This window comes from Alosa sapidissima, chromosome 18 (genome assembly GCF_018492685.1).
Source record: "Alosa sapidissima isolate fAloSap1 chromosome 18, fAloSap1.pri, whole genome shotgun sequence".
NCBI lineage: Eukaryota > Metazoa > Chordata > Actinopteri > Clupeiformes > Clupeidae > Alosa > Alosa sapidissima.
Genome location: NC_055974.1, coordinates 14978290 through 15002510, shown reverse-complemented (window position 1 = coordinate 15002510; position 24221 = coordinate 14978290). Strand labels below are relative to the sequence as shown.

The window sequence follows — 24221 nt, the reverse complement described above, 5'->3', positions numbered from 1 at the left end:
AGGTATTTTTTGGTACATATCCAGAAAGCATGGGCTCATTTTACTAAATTGTGCACTCATTTTACTAAATTGTGCTCTCAATTTAGTAAATCGTGCACACGATTTAGTAAATTGTGCGCACGTTTTACTAAATAGTGCGCTCATTTTACTAAATTGTGCTCTCATTTTAATTGTTGTAAATTGAGCGCACAATTTAGTAAAATGAGCGCACTATGTAGTAAAACGTGTGCACGAACTAGTAAAATGAGCGCACGTTCTCTCGATACACAAAAATATCTTGCAATGACATCTCCTGGGCTCCGTAATTAACAAACAAAAATGATGGGCACAAAAACATTAGCCCACCTTCGGTCATGGGCAGAAATCTCATTTCCCCATTGGATGAACAGTAAGCTAACATTTTCTCAAGAGCAATTTGTGTATGTGTAGCCAACATCATATTATGTTCATAGTTGAAAGCCTTGGAAAGCTAGTGTTATTATTGATCAGTGGTGTCTCTGGCATGCCATATTCTTTGTACAGGAATTAGCATCCCACTTAATCCAAATAACACACCTACTTGTTTAGCCTACTGTATCCATAATACAAACACACTTCATTAACATAATGCGGTGCAACAACAGTTATGAAACAATGCAAGCCCATGGGTTCTGGGCACAAGCTTACTTGAAGTCGGCTAACAAGTATCCTGTTTGTTGACATGGCTGTCAACAAGCACCACACAATTGTGTATAATTGTATATAATTATGTATGCAGTCACAAAATAAGTCAACATAGGACTACAAGAAACAGATTTATTGAGATTATTGCCATTGATTGTTATGGTGGATGGGACTAAACTGGATGGTAAAAGGTACATACTGAGAAAACACTGAACCCATGTTTGGAAATTAGGACACTGATCGGTAACTATTCTACAAACTGCTACAGGAACAGAGAAGCAATACCTAAATTCTACATGCCAAAATATTAAATATACTTAATAGCAAACATTGTTAAAGAAACATCCTTCATCTGAATTTTATTAAAAGGCACTAATACAGACTAGTCATGTCACTAGTCATGTGCTATGTTCTCAGTGATCTTGTCAATAGAGTTCAGCATCTGAGATACAAGATGTAATGTTTCTGCTCCCGTCAATAATTGCCTAAAGAGAGAGAGAGAGAGAGAGAGAGAGAGAGAGAGAGAGAGAGATGTTCATGTTGGTGAAACATTTTGTATATCTAACCTTTTGATTCTCATACTTTTAACATCTACATCTACAGTAAAAACCAACATACCCAGAATCAAGTATTTGGGGGGGGGGGGGGGGGGGGGGGGTGGCTAAATTAAACAAAAACTGAAAACTTCCATATGAGTTGTACGAGTAGTTTTTATAGGCACTGTACATTGCCAAAACACAGGAGTTGGAATATTAGCAAGCTTATCAGTATCAACAGGGATGTTGGTGTTGATAACAATGTTTTGAGCATGCCTTATGAGTAGGTAATAATGAATTCCATACTGTTTCTTAAAGTGACTAGGCAAGGTAATAACACTATGGTAACCTGCTGAATAACCTCTGAAATGACTGATTTGCTCGTCTCAATTATAGAACATAAACTGTTGGGTACTTAGTGCATACTTGATGGAAGTTTCAGCATCACGTGTTGCTTTGCTGAGATATTCAGAGGCTGTGTGTGTATTGCGCTTCATGGCATTCATGACAGCCACTTCTCCCCTGTACCCCTCCAGTTGGTCCTGTAAAGCAGTTTGTTACACCATTAAACATTTACTCAGCAACTCTTTCTAGTACTTCATTGCAGTCAGTGCATATCAGTAGCAGCAACTGGAATCCATGCATTTCCACAGAATTATTTTTGGAATCTGATCCCTTATCATACCTGTTCATATGTACTCGTCGCTCGACTTATCGTGACTAAATTCAAGATGGCGGCGAACGGTAAACTTCCTGAAGGTACTGTCTGTATAAATCATCTTGTAAATAAACTACCAGTGCTTTTTCAAAGTTCTCAATGTCTCGTTTCAAATGTCAGGGCCCTCGGAAGTCTACCAATGAAGTGTGGAGCTACTTTGAGCCTCGTAAATGGGTGTAAAACAGTGATTTATTTGCATGGCTAGGCCAATGCCCGAGGCACCCCCTTTGAAAACCTGTTGGTAGCATCGGCTAACTAGCGCCAGATTTCGGAGTACAGGGGACAAGCCGAGATGAGCTATGAGACATACGTTCACACTCGGTATCATGTTTCAACACACTTTAGGTCAATATCTATCACACCAGAATTCTCCTTTAAGCATGCGTGGTGTAGCTAGTTTTTTAAGCACCCATCGGTGATTTCATATCCTGTTTGCTGTCTTTTTTTATTGACACTGATGGATTTGCTCTCGATTGAGATAGTGATATGTTTGCTTGTTTGCTTGTGTGTGTATACATGCGTGCATGTGTGTCTACAGACTTGTGAGCAGTGCAGCATGACAACTCTGCCACAACAGACCAAGTAGATTTTTTACAGTGTGTGTGTGCGCGCTCGCGCGCACGTGTGTGTGTGTGTGTGTGTGTGTGTGTGTGTGTGTGTGTGTGTGTGTGCCCTTTAGTCCACCAAGAAACAACAGTAATACAATGTTAAGACCTGGTATTCCATAAGGTTCTCAAACCTGTAGTTGATGAATTTCTTGTTTCAGTTTTGTCACTGTATTTTCCGCCTTGATTGCTCGTTTCTGAAAGTCAGACAACAGATCGCGGAGGAGATAAAAAAATCAATAAAACAGACCAACATTAAGGCACTCCAGCAGCCTGCAACTTGGAACCATATAGGGTAATAGGAACTTGCATGCAATACATACAGTCATTAGCTGAAGATTCTGTTCAACAGACTGAACCATCGTCTCCAAAGCTTTTGCCTCCCGCTCATCCTGGACCTTCTTATTCTGCAACTCCTCAGTAAGGTGTCTGATTCTGGAAAACAACAGTATAAATAAGAACAATGTTGACCGTATACATTGGACATATGCTCATATTCAGTATCATTTGAAAACAGACACAAACAGATTTATTCAGGGCCAGAATTTACGTTTCAATATAGGATTACATCATTGTCTATGAATCTACAACAACCCTATGTTGTTTTTGCTCCGGAAGATTCCTTTAAGTGATCATGGTCAGATCATCAATACCAATCTCTGTCCCACTTATTTCCTAACAGTCTTCACTATCCTATCCAAATGAAATCCACCAGCGTGGAATGTCCCTTAATTCATAATAGTTACACATTGCTATGCAAACATGACTATTACCTTTGGTCATCAATCTCTGACTTTTTCAAGAGCTCCTTGATGTGCTTCTTTAACTGAGCATTCTCCTCTTTTAGCTAGAAAAAGTAAGCAGAAAGCAGACGATTCTATTGAAATTAAATATTCAAAACTTTGCGTAAAGTAAATGTAATGTATACTTTTGTATAAAATTGTCAATAAAATGCACAAACCTTAGGATGTCTTCCATTTCCATACTCAGCATTGCTTTTACAGGTCTGGTATGGTACATCTGTTATGAAAGTGTCTTTCTCAGCTTCATAATTCTCAAAGCTTGTAAAAGGATAACCATCAGACAAAGCAATCCTTTCCATAGGTCCACAAAGACCCAAATTGTGTGCCTCCTCAAAGGCTAGTGGTTGATAACTTCCAGCCCACTCCTCTTCTGGCTCATCAATGTTGGTGTGTTCTTGGGAGATACTGTCAATAAAATAATGTCCTTTTTGGTCTTCATCAAAGCCTTTAGCTGGCAGGGAGCAGTCTTGTTCTGGTAGATCCGCACGAACGTACGTCTTCTGCAACAATTACATAATGGAATAATCATGTAATCATCAAGACATTATGTAGCCATGTTGTACATTCATTTGTAGCCATGTTGTACAGTATATGGTATCCACGACATCGTGGATACTATATACTGTACAACATGGCTACAAATGAATCAGCGCTGCCTTCAGAAGATAGGGCTGATGAGAGTTGAATCATATTGCATGTTCAAAACAATTTAACATTCATATTTTTATCTCTGGCCTTCCAGCTACAACAGTGACTCCTTTCACTGGCAAAGAAGGCTAATTTAACTGAGGAGAAGGTGAAGAGAACTGGCAACTATGTGCTATGTGAGAGAACTGGCAACTTCGTAAAACTTGTGGTGTAGGCTTTATATTTGAAATAAACAGCAAAACCGTACCTCTTTTGTGACATTACATTTCCCATCAGAGGCCAGAGGATTACTTGCATGCTGTTCTTTGCTTCTGATGAATTCCTTGAAGGAAAATGGATTTAACTCATCTTCCCTTTCTTGAAGGTCATCTAAATTAAATTCATACATATTAATAAAAAAGGAAATACCTTTCAAAACATTTTAATAGAACATTAAAAAGACAAGCTAAACACAATGACATGTTGTCAGGGTAGGCAGGCTATGCTAATCCAGTTGTAACACAATAACACATCATGGTGCAAAGACTGACATGCTCAGATAGCCAAATGCCCAAACAGATGCCAATCAGTTCAGTTGTGACAAAGAGTCTTGAACATTGTGCCTCAATTTAAAACACAGGAATAGTGCAATTCAGACAATGAGCAAAGTGTCGGGTTCATGAAAGTAATTGCTATTGTGTGATGTTTGGGAGCTTTGAGCTGATGTTTGCGCATGCTCCATTTTGGAAGGAGCGAGCACACTGACGTAGCCTACTTCTCCCATCCTAGCAGTATCCTAGGGTCCCCAACACAGCTAATTCACCCAGACCCCGCTTACTTAATACTTATTAGACATTCTCTGATTCACTCATCTCTAGGGTTCCTCACAGAGGGCTTAACCTATCCTGGGCTCCCTCATACGGCTCACACATGGGCACGCCTCCAGCAAGCCATCCCACAACACCATTTGTAGCGAAGGTAGAACATTCACCTGGCCCGGCCTCGAGCCCACTTCTCCGCTGGTACGTGACCGCAACACCAAAGAGCCAGGCCAGAGCGATGGCACTCTGGTCAGCAAATTACCAATGAAAAATAGGAGGAGCACTGAATAGCCTTTGACAAAATAATGTATGGGACTACAATCATGGACTGCGCCTTCACATGGTTTGTTAGCTAACGCTGGAAACCATCACATGAACTTAACCTACGGATAGAAGTGAGTTTAGTCGAGATTTCTCGAGAATTGTTCCTAGGGCATTTGCGTTACATTAGGCCTACCAGCTACGTGTATTTCTTTTACTGTCTATGGTATTTAACTCTCTTAATGTGTACATAGACCTCACGTGACAGAGACAACACAAACAGGGAAGTCTAGCAGTAGGCTAGCCTGTACTTACCATCTGGATCGGACAGTCTCTTGCCTTTTGACATTGCAACGAGACAATTAATCAGTTAACCAGAACCAGCTTGCCTGGGGGGTAACGTTGACAGTCAGCATCGATCAGTTTGCCATCCCATTAAAAAAGTAAACGAAACCTTGCAAGTTGACATCGTTCCTACATTCTATTGCTTTATCTATAGAGTACTACATGCAACTTTGAATAAGTTACTGATGCATTTTAGAAAAAGGGTAACCAAATAATAAGTTGGTGAAAGTGCACGTTATTCATCAGAACTTCAAGCTACTACATCCCCCTGTACGACCGTTTCCAGTATGGCTGCTCTGAATGTAGGCTAGTTACCTTTGTCAAAATAAAAGTTGTAAAAAAGTATTTTAGACTCGAAGAACAAACAACTATATGGGCTGAAAAAGGTTCAGATGAAAGATGAGCTCAAAATAATTGTCTGAATTCTTATCAGAGGAGCACATGTGGCCACAGAACAAAAAAAGGCAGACATTTTTTTATTCAAAACGTCTAGTTCAGTTTCATTGGAATAAATTACAAACTACAAAAAAAAAAAGAATCAGATACAGTGATGTCAGAGCTGTTTAAACTATGAATTCTTTACAGTACATTAATTGTACATTACAGCAACAATATCAGGTAATTTTCATGATTTCTTGCAAACCAATTTACAAATAAACCAAGGATTGAAGCCTATCTGGACTCAATACACACCCATATTAAGTCGCTCCCCATACAGAAAAATAATATATTCACATATATGCAGCTTGAACATAGTCCAGTATAAGCACATCTATGTTAAATAAATATTTTTACATCTATGTTAAATACATATATTTACATGTATGTATCAATATATTTCAAAATATAAGTAAATATTCAATATTGGCCACTTTCTTATATTTTATGCATATAATTAAATATATTTAAATATATGACACTAATAAGCATGATCACATGACCCTTGATGAAGATTCTGATCACATGATCTATATATTTCAGACATATATTTCTCTAATATAGTTCATATTCTACTATGGTTTGATATTTTCCGCATTAATCAATAAATATTTCACTATTGTGTTTACTTAAAATCAACCATAGTATCAGTATAAAGAGAAAGAAACACACAACACTTCTGTTATCTTTTATTCTATTTTATTGAAAATCTTTGTTTTTGTTATGGAACCTCAATTCTGCCACTTTGGCATTTATTGCCTGGCCCAGCAATCTGGAGTGAGTGTCTGGCCTGGGAACTGCTTCAGGGTGGCCTCTGAATAAGACAGAACATATACAAAAAGAACATGCAAAATATTAGTGACACAAATACAGATGCTTAAGTGCAGAAACACTGTTGTGTTATCACGATAATTGGAGATAAATACAAAGTGAGTTGGAGAGAAAGACATACAAATAAAATAAACTCACCAATTATCGTCTTAGTCCTCTCAGGGTCCAGGCATTCCCTCTAAGTGCCTCCTAAAAAATAGCACAATCAATTAGGACCTCAAATAGTTACAGTTTACTAACACAGGAAAGATCTGTGATGGTAAGGCGAAAATGTGAAGCAATCCACACAGACAGCCTAACACTTTTAAATGAGACAACACAACTAATATATCATATACACAGAAGAGAGAAGCACACAGATACACATTGAAAGGAAAAGTTAGTTTCATCCTCAAATTTTTACTAAACTTGTACAACCAATTAAGCTGCTATTTCATTAAAGTTAAACATGTAAATTTTAATGTAAAACTTCACATCTGTATGAAAACACTCCTTCATCGTCATACAAACCTTGTTGAATAAAAGCCTTCAGACTCCAGACTGACAACCTCCTCTTGGAGAGCCATTATCGCCACCTCTTCTTTAGGTGGTTGTCAGTTCTCCCACAGCTCACACTCATAGAGAGCTCTACCAGCCTTGTCTAAAACCTGCAAGTTAACAGAATATACAGCATGAATGAGAGTGGCGTTGGTAAAGGGTATACTCGCGTAATATGTAATGTCCTGGGATATTCCCACTCATGAAGTGTCTCCCATCTGAGACTGCTATCTGAGACTGTAGGGAAGCTGTACCAACCATCATAGAAATATATGGTTGGAAAGGTATATGGTAGACCGGAGATAGGTTTTCAGCCACTTTAATGTAGCCTAGAGAAACTCCACAAGAAGCATAATTTCAGCCACTTTAATGTAGCCTAGAGAAACTCCACTCACAAGAAGAATAATTTTATATTTCTGTCTAAAGAGCATGAACTAATTCTCTATACGGCTCAATGAAAAGTACCAGCTCTACTTTTTTTTATCCCGCCACTCTGCATCTTTCTCGCCTGAATTGATCAAGTTCATGCCGCAGGTCATCATGTTTGCATCATATACGCGTGCAAATGAGAATACCAGGTCACTCTGATGGGGATTGAGAGCTTGGATGCTATTCAGTAGATCAGTTTGTTTTAGAGAAACATCTATTTAACTCTTTCAGTATGATCAATGACTTGGTAGAAAAAGGAAGACCAAAATCTAGCTCTCAGCCAGTACAGTTTTCACTGAGTTTAGGGCTTATCTGTGTTGCAGCATCACATTGCTCAGAAATGTTCAACACAAGTTACCAAAAGGGACTCATGCCTAAACTTATTCAATGTCTGAACCACAGCTTCCACTAAATCAAGAACTCTTGTAGCATATCAGAGAAGTTGTGTTCCCCCAAACACTTTATAGACAAGATGCACAACAAAGTCAAGGTCAATCTGTGCCAGGAGACCTCAGGCCTCAACACATCTTTCACTATTGTGTTCTTGGGCTATCTCTTGCAGTACTCATTTAAGGTCAGGCCATCTATCCATAATGTTACATAGAGCTATAAAAATCATGTCCATCATGTGTCATTTAAGCAGTGGAGTACGGCAGTCTTGGTGTGCCATACATCTTGCTTTGATCCACTAACACTAAATGGAGACAGTTGGCACTGCAATGGATGTAAAAGGCATACTTGGCTTACTCTTTGATTCTAGCCTTGACCCCTGAAAGTTCACTCAATACAACAGCCTAGTTGTATGCTTGGCGGTTATTTTTGTGGTCTAGGCCATGGCTTTTCAATATGTGGACTATTTTTTCAGTAAGACCTGTTGCATCTAGCCTCTCAGCATTCAAATGGATAAAACTGCATTATAAAAGTACCTACAGTAATCTGTTCTTTTTTTAAGCATCAACACTTATCCTATCAGCCTAGGCAAAAAAGAACATAAGGATTCACTTCTTGGTTATTAATATCCCTGTATGCATGATAAATACTAGTATCCCGGTTACCAACGATAGAGTTCTATGCACATAGCCAGCCTCTGTTCAGGATAAGGTGTACATATGGAACAGTATCCCAGTTTTTTTCAGAGCACTCCAGCTAGCATAACTGGATTTCTCCAAACCAGGATAAGGACTTATTCAGGGTTCTGAAATCATTTGTTTACATGCACAAACACAAAACCGGGATACTTCAAAATCGATACTGCTGAGGTGTCGCAGGCCTAATTCTACAAAACCATCACTGAAGGAAGGTGCTTGCTTGATAAGTCCCATGAAATTCTCATGAGGGCTGCTTTGTTGGTGATGTTTCTGTAACGGCTCCTACACACAGCTGCGTGCGTTGCGTTGCTGGAGACGCATCCCATTCACTTTACATGGGCTCATGTCATCCGTTGCCGAACTGAATTGTGGGTCCGTCGCGTCGCGTTTCTCCCGTCGCTCGCGTTGAGAAGTTCAGCTGTTGCTGCACCGACAGACGGCACTGGCCAACCAAGCCAATCGACGGACGGCACCAACCAATCAAATTATAATAATAATAGCCACAGGCAGAGAATGTTGTATCGTGAAGGTGTTTTTTCTTTTCCGGATCCTGGGTACATGCGGTGGAGGATCACGCTGAAAAAAATGAAATTGCTGTGGCAAAGCGTAAATCCAGGAGGGCACTGTGCATTTAGTCACATAGGCTACAACATGGTAGGCCTAACTAAGAACACATGTTTAAATCGGACGCAATTGCTGTATTCACACTGTACATTCAGGCTCAGACTGCAGTCAGATAGGAATTCGCCCCGATTTAAAAGCCTGTCGCATCTGTATCTGACAGTCAGACTCAGGGTGGAAATCAGGTCAAGTGTCTGCTTGGCAAAAGCAATGCTCAAGTTGCCAGACAATAATTCCAGAAGTAGTAGTAGATAGCGATGGACAGTTTGAGGTAGTTAAAAGGATAGTCATGTGAGTACACCTTCAAGTGACACATTTTTCTAGTAAAATGATCAGGTATTTTTTTATTATTTTCATAAAGACAAGCAAAATGTATTTATATAAAACAAAATAAAAAGACAATTATCTCCAGGTTTGGGAAAGAGGTCATTAACCAGCAAATGGGTTTGCATGGAGTGTCACATCCTTTATACGGACATCATTCAACGGTCGAAAAGTCTTCTCATTGATTGGGAGTTTCTCCAATTCGTCAAGAGTTTCCAAACCATCAATAATCCTGAAAAACAAAAATCAGAAAATAATATCAGTGACAAATTAGACAGAAATGTGGCTAATTAAATAGTCTGAAGACACAACATACTTTCCAAAGACGGTGTACTTCATGTCCAAGTGCGGCTGCTTGGCATAGATGAAGTAGAACTGTGATGCATTTGTGTTTGGACCATTGTTTGCCATGGCGACCACACCACGGACATTATGCTGCAGGAACAATTAAAGTTTATTATTGTCGTATTTAGCAGATGCTAATGTCCAAAGTAACAGCGATAAATATTGCATTAACATTAATGTTTATAGTAAGATCAGATAGCCTAAAAACATTATTGATACATTACATATCATTTAACAGAATAATAACAATAATCATGGCCTTGTACAAACAAAACAATTTAAATGAAAAAAGAAAAATATATTGTCATTCACTTGACATTCAATATTTCATACTGTTCCATACTTTCAGGTGTTCGCTGAACTCATCTTCAAATTTGCGCCCCCAAATACTTGTTCCACCCTTTCCAGTTCCTATGGGAAATCAAACTAGTAAGTCAGTTAACCTTGCAAATGCAAAAGTGGTTTAATACAAAGAATAAACCTATTAACTGATGTTAAACATCACAAGTTATCGTACATTGCAAAGGCGTGAAACTTTGTGTTTAAGCAATTTCATATTCATGTTGTGACAACATTATTCCCAATATTTAGTACCAGCCAAAATCACCTGAAATAGCTTTTCAACAGTTTTGAAAGACTACAGTGGTGTGAAAAGTGTTTGCCCCCTTCCTGATTTCTTATTTTTTGCATGTGTATCACACTGAAATGTTTCAGATCAAACAAATTTAAAATATTAGTCAAACATAACACAAATAAACACAAAATGCAGTTTTTAAATGAAGGTTGTTAAACAAAATCCAAACCTACATGGCCCTTTGTGAAAAAGTGATTACTCCCCAAAACTAATAACTGCGCAGCCGTGGCCTACTGGTTAGGGCTTCGGGCTTGGAACCGAAGGGTTGCCGGTTCGATCCCTGACCAGTAGGCAAAATGTGGGCCGGGGAAGTGGATGCCCCCATGCCCACATCCACGGCTGAAGTGTCTTTGAGCAAAGGCACCTAACCCCTCACTGCTCTCCGACGAGTGCCGCTGTAGCAAGGCAGCTCACTGCTCCGGGTTAATGTGTGCGCTTCACGTGTTCACTAATTCACGGATGGGATAAATGCAGAGACCAAATTCCTTATACACAAGTATACTTGGCCTAGAAACCTGACTATCATTATCCATGTTGTGTTCATTTAAGCCAGCAGTGTTTTACAACGATATAGGATTTAATGTGTTGTGTTGTGATCTTGAGGTGTGTAAAATAGGACTGTGTGTTACACAGAACGTCTTTTTCTAATAGGTCTATCACAAATGTCAGCTGACATTACGCTCACTTGTAAATTACCTGTGGGGTCCCCAGTCTGTACCATGAAGCCTTTGATGTTTCGGTGAAAAATGCATCCATCGTAGAATCCACCAGCAGATAAAGCCAAGAAATTCTGTTGGCAAACACAATGATTGTCAACAGTACACAAAACAAATATAGAAGTGTTTAGAACAGACAGTGTAATCAGTAAATGTATAATTAGTCTTCAATTCTGTATCCACTGGCGGAGATACATTCCACTTGTTTTAAAATTTTAGGTCAGGCCTACACCAGAGCTTCTCAAACTTTTTGGGGCTAAGGCACAGTAAAAAGGTCAATCCAAAACATCATGGCACCGACTTGACAATGTTTACATTTAAAGACACAGAGAACTGCCTTGTTTAGTACAGATTTTAAATCCACCATAATGTGCGCACAGGATTGTGGGTGTTCCAAGCACGCAGACGATACACACATAAATCCTCAAAAATTCGACAAAACAGAGGACTTCGGCCTTGGTAGAGTTTGGTAGATTTTGATGGATGCTTAACATTGGAACAGTACTTCGGCGGGACTTTATGACATAACATCCTTCAAATAGCAGCCTTGAAGGATCCCACCTTGACTTTGAGAAAAAGTCTTAGTCGGTCAAGATTACCTGGTTTTTGGATTATACTTGTTTCACGTAGGGCTACACAATTAATCAGATTTTAATCTCAATCATGATTTTGGCTTCCCACAATCAAATTAACATGATCAAACAATATTTAAAATGCATTCTCTGTCCATAGAATGCTCCACACCAAAGTTTTTTGCAAAGCAAAGCAATCTGTCTAAACCAAATCTATCAAATAAAATGTCTTACACTGCAGATCATAATTTTTTATTTGGAAATATTTTGGTTTTAAGGCAAGTGATCTCGAGCAAGAACAGATCATATGCAAAGAGTGCCGTAGAATTGTGTTGGCGCCGCAAAGAAACACAACTAATTTATTCAACCAACTGAAAACACAGCACAAACGGCAATATGATGAACGCATGAAGGCCAAAAAACAGTTGCTAACATGAATCATCCAACATTAACTCAGGCGTCCATAGAAGTGAGCCTGTACCGCGCATCATCATATCCATCCAGCTCTTACAGACACACTGAAATCACAAATGCAGTTGCATTCCATTTGGCCAAAGATATGTGCCCAATAAACACTGTGGTAGGGGTGTAAAGATTAACCGATACGTATCGGTATCCGTTTTTAACCTGTAAGATACGGCTACATCGATACGTGAAGCCCCGTATCGGAATAAAACTGAAATGAACCGGTCGTTATATCGATTTACTTGTTACAAATCGGTTCACAACCTTTTCTGCTCGCTCAGACTCTCATTTACGTTCCAAACAGCGCGTTCATCCCACTTCCGGTTTTGAAACTACACGTGGCACGGATTTGTGGGTAATGCAGTTCGTTTTTGGCTACATTCATTGCCCAAAGTTGTCAAAGGACCTCTTTACCTATACATCTACTGCAATTTAAGCACGTGACAACTCGCAACTCGGTCGTTGTTTCAAAATCCAGCACGAAATTAAGTATAAGTATATATACTTTTTGGATCCCGTGAGGGAAATTTGGTCTCTGCATTTAACCCTATCGGTGAATTAGTGAAACACAAACAGCACACAGTGAACACACAGTGAGGTGAAGCACACACTAATCCCAGCGCAGTGAGCTGCCTGCTACAACGGCGGCGCTCGGGGAGCAGTGAGGGGTTAGGTGCCTTGCTCAAGGGCACTTCAGCCGCGACCCACTGGTCGGGGCTCGAACCAGCAACCCTCCGGATACAAGTCCAGAGTGCTAACCAGTGGGCCACGGCTAACCTGACCCTAACCAGATGAATTTCGTTCCGCTTAGCTCCGCCTAGCTTCACTCACATCCATCTGGGACCTCTTCCATTGAGAGTGATTTCTGCAACCGATTTTATGGTACAGCCAATCAGGACGCAGGGCGGGAGTTTCATAGATGTGACATATGGTGCATTCAGAGCACCTCGGAATGACAAGGACCGCCCCCATGGCTAATTTGTTTTTCCGACAGCAAGTGTTCATGTGCTTTGCCATCGGAATGTGTGAAACACGGATGCCACAACAAAGGTTAAAACATACACTCACTAATCCTAAACAAACAACTGTATTTGCTTAAAATATAGTGTAAGATGCTCGTGAAAGAAAGATATGCAGCTTTCAAGTGATAAAAAGGGCAAATTCCCAAGTTCACATGAAAACTGTTGGACATGAAAGGCCACATGGACTACAAACGAACTACAACGTGACGACAAAAGTGATGACGAGCCCCTAACTGGGCAACTCCGTTAGCAAAATCTAGCCCCAGTTTCCGACCTCTGACTCACACATTAAGTGACGTGAATGACACGGAATGATGATGTTTTCACTCGGAGAAAGGTTTTTCCGAAGTCCATGAACGCTAGGATAGCGTAGAAGTGACTGAGACTTATTAGCGTCACAGGTTGGCTTCGATGTGAGTGGTTGAAGTAGCACGTCAATAGATGACGGACAAGTGGCTTATTCAATCATATGCAAGCATTTTTTGATTAGGCCCAGCCTTCTGAAGCAACACTTCAATGGATCGGTTCCAGATGGATGAGTGGAGCTAGGCGGAGCGAAATTTATCTGGCTAGGGTCAGGTTAGGCCACGGCTGCCCCATTCAAAAATTAAACACAGCAACGATAGTCTGTAGAGTAGCCTTACGTTTGATGAAGGGATTTCCTTAATGTTAAATAATAATTTGGCCCTTGCTGCTAAAACGATGCACAAATTATTAGCCAATTATTTTGTTCATATTCACCCAGACTTGTGGCATTATAGGTTTCTGCATATTAGGTCTACCGTTGGAACAAAATAAGCCCAGAGAGTTCATTGATATGTAGGCCTATTTTATTCTTGTAGGCTATATGAGAAAAGGCCACGAGTGTCTTAAGCACGGTTTTATTTTATTTCGGTATTGTCTCACCTCAACAAGGCTACAGCTCCGTGAAAACAATCAGATATAACTCTATAAAATCTAAAAAAAAGTATTTTTATGTTGTATTTGGCTGCTGTGTTTGACTTAAATGTAGACTATTCTTTTTTCATTTCAATACAGTATATGATACAAACCTCAGTTTAGATAATAATATTCACACATTTTTTTTTGCCTAATTGACAACCATGATCATTATAATTGATAATATAAAATGAATGTGCACCTTGAGAAAATGATAAAAAAAAATCTTTCAGAATCCTTTCCATTCTTGAACTGCATCGAATTGCATCGCATCGAATCGTACTGAATCGTTTTTTATGAACATGTATCTTCTCTTGTATCGAATCGTGTCCATGTATCTAGATGTGCATCGTATCGTCTTTTACATGAGAGATTCACACCCCTACACTGTGGTTAATGAAGGCATCAGGAAAATGGTAAACACACTGAACAAAGAATATGTCAAGGGGAAATAAAGAATGATCTCAAAACTGTTGAGTACTTTGCTACTACCATTGATCTGTAGTCAAGCAGAACAATGAAATCGTTATGGCCCATCACCACAACATCATTATAAGTATACTCTTTTGATCCTGTGAGGGAAATTTGGTCTCTGCATTTATCCCAATCCGTGAATTAGTGAAACACACTCAGCACACAGTGAACACACATTGACACAGTCAACACTTTAAAAAGTGTTAAAGTGCGAGTGGGATCTTACTTCAAGGGTCAGAAAGAATGATTTTGGATGTTCATGCTCCTGTCTTTCTAAGTGTATGTGTGTGTGTCTGTCTGTGAAAGATCAAGAGTGAATGTGTGTGTGTGTGTGTGTATCCCAAAAAAGGCATCATATTAAGCAGTCAACCACTGCACTGTACCTGAAGCCAGCCACGTATTTTCTGACGAAATCTTGAAAGTCTTACCACCCAATTCTAGATCCCTGCTCTTAACTAAGTCTGTTCTTACTCGACCACTACTCTTCACATGATTGCTGAAAAAATCTCATTCCAAGAGTAGGCTATATCCAGCTACGTGCCCATCTTTTAAAAAGACGTTTAAGTGTCATTGGAAAAAAAAAATATATATATATATATTGCGAGTGTGTGGTAACCTTACCTCGCATGCCTTCGGGGCACGTTCACAAAACAATTCGATCTTTAAATCCCCCAAGTCTGTATGTAGAGTCACTGCCTGAAAAATAAAGTACAAAGAATTAAAAAGAGTAACGTTTTTACTTGGCTAGTCAACTGGCCACCGGTAGTGATAGCTGCAGTTGTTCACTTCTTCGGCATGCATTTGCGAAACATATTTTAACTTAACTCAACTTAATGTTTGAAAAAAGAAACGGTGTTATACTTGCCATTTTTGAAAAAGAGCAGCTCCTCGACACCAACACAGGTTTACTACGACCATAACCCACACACAGGGAAATGTGAAATGATTACCCGTGCCTCCAAAGCTTCTTCTTCTTCTTTTCATTATTATTGACGGGTTACGTCTGTAAAGTGTATATCGCCACCTACTGGAATAGAAACAACTAGTGCGCCTACTTTATAGGCCTCAGGCACTCAGAGAGCCCATACTTCAACCACGCATTTCAAGTCAAACTAAAGATATCCATGTGTGATTTGCTGTTATGTGCAGGTTAACTGTCCATAATAATCATGATGTAGGCCTACATAATTTCTAGGCAATTAATTTGATATAAAAATGTTACATTGAACATGCTATGCTGTTCAACAAACTTCAGGCACTGTTTTGAGTGCATGTCTGTAAAAAAATGCATTTGCTTGCTATGATCACTGGAGGGCATCACAGATCGCCATATGACACAACGATGGCAAAATCAAAGCGTTATATGTCCGTCCGTCCGTACACACATCAAATTGTGTTACAGATTACATAACATGGATTAACCGAGTATTTTACCTTTTTCTGTGACGTGAACATAGAATATGAACTTTGGTCTGTCAAACATGCCCACATGCTATTTAACAATTTACAACTCTAGTAAATGAAAATCAGCAAATGAACCCAAGTTAATTTTGCAGCAAATGTGAGGTGGAAGTATTCATCTGACGAAATTGAGAGAATCTTACATCTCATCTGTAATCAATAGGCCTAACAAAAGAAAGTGGTAGAGCATGACGGTGGCTGCTGTGATTGTGGATAGAGACCGTGGCAGATTCCTTGATCAGTCTGGAAGCTGGTGACGGGGTTTGGTTTACATAACAGTTTTTATTTGAACTATCAAAATAACTGCATAAATAATAATAATAACCTCAAACTGACCTCAAACTAATATCTCAGTAAAAGACCACTGCGCCCTGCCACTCAGGGACGCTGGTAGGAGGGGACTGCAGCACCTCCTGCTAAGCAAGTTTTCTAAATAAATCTATTGTAAAGATTGTTTTGTAGTTGCCACATGTTTGCAAGCTTTGAGATCATTTATCATACTGTTTCCTCAGTTGTGTAACCGTTGCATATAGGCTGTGTGACTATCTGTGACCATGTTTTATGCATGCACTTGTGCAAAATCATTTTCTCAGATATGAGTCATATGACAAATAAATTAGGTCAATCTACAGCAGGGTATCTGTCTATCTATGAATACGTTTCGACTTTTATTTTGAAAGAAAAAATGACGACTGGGGGCCATATTAGTCATGGTCACTACACGCATGACTACACAGACTACACTAGAGATTTTTTAATGCATCAAAGGCAGCTGTAAACATGTTTAGAAGAACAAACTATAATCATATTATAATATACAACAACGGTCAACCGGAGGATTCTGGTCCTATAGAAATGGGTCTCCATTATCTCCTGGGCAAATAGCAAAGTCGGACCACTTACAATAAACGTGATCAGCTGGTCTGACTGTGAAAGACACAAGGGTGAGTTGAGACATTGTGCAGTTGATGTTAGCTTGTTAGCTAACCTAAGGTTTTATGGCTAACGTATACAGCTACTCTGCGTTAATGATTTGGATTTCAATTCCCTTTCAATCACCTGACGAATTCGGTGTCTTGACGGAAATAACTTGACTCAGCGAAATTGTGTGGATTTCTTTAGTGGCCAGAATAAATAGCCAGCTAACGCAGTTTTCAGACAGAAACTGCTCCTTTTTCTGCTCAGTCGACATCCTTTTGCAGCTGACGTTATCATTACGTTAACGTTGCTTTAACAACGTTGCCCATCGTTATTAAACAAATGTTATATATTAAAAAAAACATATTGGTTAATCCACTTACAGTTTTACATCGTAGGCTATGATTCGTCTGATACATTAATATTACTTAACCTCCAGTGAAACGTGGTCATTTTTATTTTAAATAAAATAATGTGTAATATGTCTACTGGCCAAAGATACAATTACAAAATATAGGCCTACTGGCTAAGCTAGAGAAATCTGTGGCCATCATGCATGGCGCTCAGGCTAAAAACATTAATTTATGGTCATCTTTTATTGACAGTAGGCCTATGTCGGGATCGTAGCCATGGCCTTATGTCCCCTTTCTGCGTAGGCTACTCTCTTCCTTTTCATCTTCCATCCTAACTTGGCATATCAATTTATCAACTTTGTTGAGCTGTTTCAGATAACCGAATTTCTTTCTTTTTGGGCTGGGGCAAAGACCTGGGGGGTGAATGTGGTTGAATGTTGTATGTTGTCTTATTTGTTGTCTTAGATGTATTTCTGTTTGTTGGTTGTATGTATTATAAAATACAATAAAAAACTTGATAATAAAAAAAACAATTATAAAATATTGCTATTTAATACCTCCAGTGATACAATAACTGATCCAAAAAATGTTATGACTGTTGTATGACTATTATGCCTAACTTACATGTTTCAAGACCAACATGATCATTTTGTGTAGCAGTTTGTCTCAAAACAAGAGGTAGGCCTGGCATAGAGTGATAGGACGTTATATCAATTGTAGCCTAGCCTACAATGCATTGGGCAGTAATTTAAATAGCCTAATGGCCAACATGCAGAAGTAAGATAGTGATAGGGTTTTTACAACTGACTGTGTGACCAGCAGGGACCGTCATCAAATATCCTTAATTACTAGCTCCGCTTTAACCCTATCTGCCATCATTCTGACTAAGGAAGCAACCTGGAGACTACAACTGAACAAAAAAACAGTGATTCCCACACTGGAACTACATATACATTGTCAGGGCCACACAATTTGGGGAAAATATCTAATTGGGTTTTCTAACACATATTTAATTTACAATTTGATTTGACTTTCTTCAGTTCAATTTTCCAAACTTTAAGTTGGACCACTTCTGAATGGGGTGCATGTTTAGTGCATTAGAAGAATAGCACCCCTGATATGTGAGCTTCATTGTCTGTCGCACAAGGAGGGTGACATGTATATAAAAAATAAAAGGTGAGACAAAACTAAAATATTGGAACAGAATTATGAGCTGTGAATTTTATTAGTTCAAATTGCAATATAAATAGTACTTCATGATAAAAAAAATGTAGCCCTAATTTCCAGGGACCATTGATGCACTCATGGACCAAAAATAGGCCACATCTGACTGGTTGAAAACCCCTGAACTAAACACTGATGCGCTTGGGATATTAAAGTTTCCCGTAACCCAAAAATAAATATGTGTGCTTGTGTGCTGAGTTTGTCACTCCATAGAAAAGGGTATTATTATCTTAGTATATTGAACAGTGGTTATTATTTAATTATTTGCAGATGCATTATCTGGATGACAATATTGAGTGCAGTGCAATCAATGGAAAGAGCTTTGTCTGGACTGGATCCCTCTGTAACCAGTTTGTAATATGCTGATAAGTCTACAACTGTCTAAGTTTCCCAAACAACCCTGTCATTTTATTTTGCCAGACCGATGTCACTGCCACATTTTGTCTGTTGTAGTGTCAAGTTATGGACAGTCATTCATTTATTGATACCTAGTTTGTTGTTGTAGAATGGTATTGCCAAATCTCATGGGATTATTGAATGAGATTCTAATTGTATATGTTCTTCTTTCTAGGTAAATCATGATACCCATTACGGAGCTGCGTTATTTTGTGGATACCCAACCTGCATACCGCATCCTGAAACCATGGTGGGATGTTTTCACGGATTACCTTTCTGTGGTGATGTTGATGATAGCTGTGTTTGGAGGAACACTGCAGGTCACTCAAGACAAAATGATTTGCTTGCCTTGCAAATGGGTGGTAAACAAGACTTGCAGGAAGTATTTTAACTCCACCCTCTCCGCAGCTCAACTCTTAGAACCTAAAGGTATCCAGTACAACCTTGACCGTCACCAGTACAACTACGTGGATGCTGTCTGTTATGAGAATAAACTCCACTGGTTTGCCAAGTATTTCCCATACCTAGTGCTACTGCATACCCTAATTTTTTTGGCATGTAGCAACTTCTGGTTTAAGTTCCCTTGGACAAGCTCTAAACTCGAGCATTTTGTATCCATTTTGCTGAAATGTTTTGACTCCCCTTGGACAACACGAGCGCTTTCAGAGACAGTGGTTGAGGAGAGCGACCCTAAAGCACTAGGAAAAATGAACGGGTCATTGGACAAGAAAGCGTCGTGTCTCAGTGATGATGTTGAGGCCACGGTTTCCATGATTCCCCCCATGTACCGTATTGAACAAGGCATTGTGGACCACTCCGATTCTGGTGTCCTGGACAAAAAAGAGGGCGAACAGGCCAAAGCTCTATTTGAAAAGGTTAAAAAATTTCGCATACATGTAGAAGAAGGGGACATAGTGTACAGACTGTATATTCGGCAGACCACCATAAAAGTAATTAAGTTCATAGTGATTATCTGCTACACAGGCTTTTATGTACATAACATTCAGTTCCATGTTGATTGCAGTGTGGATATTGAGAATCTCACTGGCTATCAAATGTACCATTGTACGCACCCCCTTGCAACCCTCTTCAAAATTCTTGCTTGCTTTTATATAAGTCTTGTAGTTGTTTATGGGGTTATCTGCATGTACACTTTGGGTTGGATGCTCCGTCGTTCTCTCAAAAAGTACTCTTTTGAGTCCATTAGAGAAGAAAGTAGCTATAGTGATATACCTGATGTCAAAAATGACTTTGCTTTCATGCTTCATATGATAGACCAGTATGACCCCCTTTACTCTAAGCGGTTTGCGGTTTTCCTGTCTGAGGTGAGCGAAAATAAACTGAGGCAGCTTAATCTTAACAATGAGTGGACACTGGACAAACTTAGGCAGCGAATCACTAAAAACTCTCAGGAAAAGCTTGAGCTCCATCTCTTTATGCTGGGTGGTATCCCAGATACTGTATTTGATCTGGTTGAGCTTGAGGTCTTAAAACTTGAGTTGATACCGGATGTTACCATACCGCCAATTATTGCCCAACTCACTAACCTGAGGGAGATGTGGCTTTATCACACACCCGCGAGAATAGAGGCACCTGCTCTAGCGTTTCTGCGTGAGAATCTAAAAGCCCTACACATAAAATTCACCGATATCAAGGAAATCCCACTGTGGATCTATAGTCTAAAGAATCTTAGTGAGTTGCACCTCACAGGCAATCTTAGTTCAGACAACAATCGATACATAGTTATTGACGGGTTACGGGAATTAAAGAGACTGAAGGTTTTGCGACTGAAAAGCAACCTCACAAAGTTGCCACAGGTTGTTACAGATGTTGGGGTGCACCTGCAGAAACTGTCAGTGAATAACGAAGGCACAAAACTGATGGTACTGAACAGCCTGAAGAAAATGGTGAACCTATCAGAATTGGAGCTTGTACGGTGTGACTTGGAGCGCATTCCTCACTCAATATTCAGCCTCCACAATCTTCAAGAGATTGACTTGAAGGACAACAACTTGAAAACCATTGAGGAAATCATAAGCTTCCAGCACCTCCATCGACTTGTTTGCCTCAAACTCTGGTACAACCAGATTGCCTACATTCCTATCCAGATAGGCACCCTGACAAATTTGGAGAGACTCTACCTGAATCGAAATAAAATTGAGAAAATACCAAGCCAACTCTTCTTCTGCCGCAAATTGCGGTTTATTGACTTGAGTCACAACAACCTTACTTCTATACCAGCTGACATTGGGTTCTTACAAAATCTACAGTACTTTGCTGTGACATCAAACAGGGTAAGGTTATTTTATATTTCAGTATACAATATCCATAGTAGGATCATCATAAGATCACTTTTTTGACTTAACCATAAATGTTGTCTGTTTTTTCAACCTCTTCAGATTGAAATTCTCCCCCCTGAGCTGTTCCAGTGCAAAAAGCTGCGTGCACTAAACCTAGGGAATAACTACTTGCAAGTTTTACCATCTCGCTTCGGTGAACTCACAAGCCTCCAGCAGCTGGAGCTCCGAGGCAATCGATTGGAAGGTCTACCTGTTGAACTAGGGGAGTGCCATTTGCTGAGAAGGAGTGCAATAAACGTTGAAGAAGACCTTTTCAAAACCTTACCTACTGAAGTCAAGGAAAAACTGTGGCGCTCAGACAAAGATGCATCATGAGTGTGACAGTAGGTCTATGGTGTGAAATAAGATTCATAATTACAAATGGATCTATGAACAAGATTGAATATAAACTAGATTAGTGTTATTGTTTCTCTGATGACCTGACAATTTATATGCAAAAGGACACATTTTTAATTCTGAATTTAAGTTTATGTACTGGAGAAACTGAACAATAATGGTCTTCATAGGCCTTGTATGTGTGATATGTGATTCGTCCTTTTTAGTTTTCTTTAATGTAAGGGCCCACACACTGGATTATTATTGTGCCAGTTTATTTTTCAGCGCATGTTAGGAACAACTTTGTGATAATGTTCAGAAGATACCATGATATAAGTCATTAATTGTTCTGCCATAAATTCATACTCCAACAAGTAGTAAGTCTGCAGTATTTCTGTATATGTAACCACCAACCAATGGGTGTCATCTCTGTCTATGTCAGGTGGAAGAAATATAGTTGTTTTCATGATAACCCAGTATAAAGACTCTACCAGGTGTTAACACTGTAAGGTAAATGTGACCCATAACTGTGTTTTTTTTTTTGCTTACAATTGGCTCAAATATGTTATACAAGAGATAACTCATAGTCCATCGGACAGTATCAGAAAACAAATCCTGACAACTGCTTGCTTAGTCCTGCTTAGAAATGATTTGCTTTTCAGTAGTGACTGGTGGGCTATATGTTATTTATTATATGGCTACTTGGCAAAAGGACAAAATAAACTTAAACACCCAATATGTCTTTTGAAATTCCATTGTTTCCATTCCATTGTTTTTGCCGAGAGGAAATAGTTCTTCAGGCAAATAGAAAATAACTTTTTAAGCTGTAGGTGCTGCATACTGTAGCAGCATACAGTATTTATCTTTAACTTTCATCACAGATATATGAATCAGAAGCACAAAACCTGTTGCCTAATTTTTTTTTCAAGCGGTCATCATTGGGAATCAGACCTCTCAATTGATTTCAATGGGACTTCCTCCAGTATTCTGAAGAGCCATATAATAAGCCAGTTTGAACAGCCAATCATGAAGGAGTTTTTAACTGATTGGGTCTATGCACATTTATTATTATAGAGATTGCAGAAGTCATTACTACATGTGCCATGGCAAGATGATGATTTTTTTTAATTCATTGTTTTGCAGAACAGATGTGTCATTTAACAGCTTCTGGCAGCTCAGTGTACTCTAAAATGTTTTTTGGTTGTTGTTTATTAATTTATTTATTTATTTATTTCACAAAGGTTGTAAATGCAATGTTTATTTCTTTTTTGGAAGGTGTAACCAGACAGACTGCAAAAATGGAATCAGCTAGAAAACAATACAAATAAAAATTCCATCATCTCATTGTTTGAGTTGGCTGACAACGAACATTAATCCTAAATCTCTGATTATGCAATAAAAGAATTTCCAACAATAGGGCTGTGTCCTACTTTAATGTGAAAAAGTCTAAATCTGATGTGTTGCTTTTAAGATAAAGTAAAGTAAGATTTTAATGCAAACTCTATGGGAGGGCCTGAAGGGCCGTATTGTACATAGCAAAAGTAGACCTAGTAACTCCACAGTTCTTTGTCTTTTTCATCTGATTTAGGACTGAGCAGAAATTACACTGAACAAAATGTTGATCCCTTTTTATCTAAAATGCTGCTGTGAAAGGCATAGATTTCCTACACTACTGTACTGGCAATTTGCCCACATACTTTTGACCACAGTGTTCTGTTGGCCTACAAATGTATAAAATATGTGATTTAACAATAAAAAGGGAAAATTGCATGGGTGCCACGTTTCAGTTTTTCCAGCCACGACTATGTATGTGTATGCGCTTTATTGAAAAATAGTAGAAATCTGTTTTTACTATTTTGTCAACAAAGCACAAACACATACAGAGTTCTCTGAGGAGTTGAACCACAGAGGGGAGCTGGAAGATATGATCCCCCTTCACACACCCTGGTAAATCTGGAAATACACTATAGTCCAATTGATTGACATTATGATATTATTCATCCACATAACGCTAGGGTACCAGAGATGTGCATGAAACAACACATTACAATACCACCTGTTAAAACTATATTATTCTACACCTTATACTACCATGCACAATTAATGTGGTGTGATGTACTACTTTATTGCAGTAGAAAAGGCACCACACTCACCTGCTGTTATTTATTGACTTGTTTATTTGTTTTGTAAAGATACAGTTAGGACTGTATCCAGAGTACTAAATCTGAATGTTTTTTATTTTTTAAACAGTGTCACATGGAAATCCGCTGACTTTCAGTTCTGATTTGGGCCTCTTCCTGGTCCTAAATCAGATACTGGACTGATTTTTTGATATGCGACCTCAGTCTGGCAACATTATGATGTCATAGAACATAAGACA

The 24221-nt window shown here is 39.0% G+C and overlaps 3 protein-coding genes and 1 long non-coding RNA gene across 4 annotated transcripts; 1 reads left to right on the top strand and 3 right to left on the bottom strand.

Moving 5' to 3' along the window:
- Positions 1 to 781: 781 nt before the first annotated feature.
- On the bottom strand, positions 782 to 5662 carry entr1 (endosome associated trafficking regulator 1). Its single transcript, XM_042070568.1, has 8 exons — positions 5350 to 5662; positions 4221 to 4342; positions 3484 to 3825; positions 3296 to 3369; positions 2846 to 2957; positions 2657 to 2719; positions 1626 to 1741; positions 782 to 1148 (listed from the first exon to the last, which is right to left on the bottom strand). Exons 1-8 carry the CDS (start codon positions 5381 to 5383, stop codon positions 1058 to 1060), a joined length of 954 nt encoding a protein of 317 aa, XP_041926502.1. The 5' UTR covers positions 5384 to 5662; the 3' UTR covers positions 782 to 1057.
- An 879-nt stretch (positions 5663 to 6541) lies between these two features.
- LOC121690170 lies at positions 6542 to 7258 on the bottom strand. Its single transcript, XR_006025003.1, has 3 exons — positions 7159 to 7258; positions 6787 to 6837; positions 6542 to 6631 (listed from the first exon to the last, which is right to left on the bottom strand). It is a non-coding gene; the product is annotated as an uncharacterized LOC121690170 (long non-coding RNA).
- Positions 7259 to 9638: 2380 nt separating this feature from the next.
- Positions 9639 to 15835, bottom strand: ppil3 (peptidylprolyl isomerase (cyclophilin)-like 3). The gene is made up of 6 exons (XM_042070593.1): positions 15680 to 15835; positions 15436 to 15510; positions 11323 to 11416; positions 10336 to 10403; positions 9964 to 10082; positions 9639 to 9879 (listed from the first exon to the last, which is right to left on the bottom strand). The coding sequence occupies exons 1-6, from the start codon at positions 15680 to 15682 to the stop codon at positions 9753 to 9755; spliced, it is 486 nt and encodes a 161-aa protein (XP_041926527.1). The 5' UTR covers positions 15683 to 15835; the 3' UTR covers positions 9639 to 9752.
- Positions 15836 to 16979: 1144 nt separating this feature from the next.
- Positions 16980 to 23255, top strand: lrrc8ab (leucine rich repeat containing 8 VRAC subunit Ab). Its single transcript, XM_042070511.1, has 3 exons — positions 16980 to 17219; positions 19342 to 21460; positions 21566 to 23255. The coding sequence occupies exons 2-3, from the start codon at positions 19349 to 19351 to the stop codon at positions 21839 to 21841; spliced, it is 2388 nt and encodes a 795-aa protein (XP_041926445.1). The 5' UTR covers positions 16980 to 17219; positions 19342 to 19348; the 3' UTR covers positions 21842 to 23255.
- The last annotated feature ends 966 nt before the right edge of the window (positions 23256 to 24221 follow it).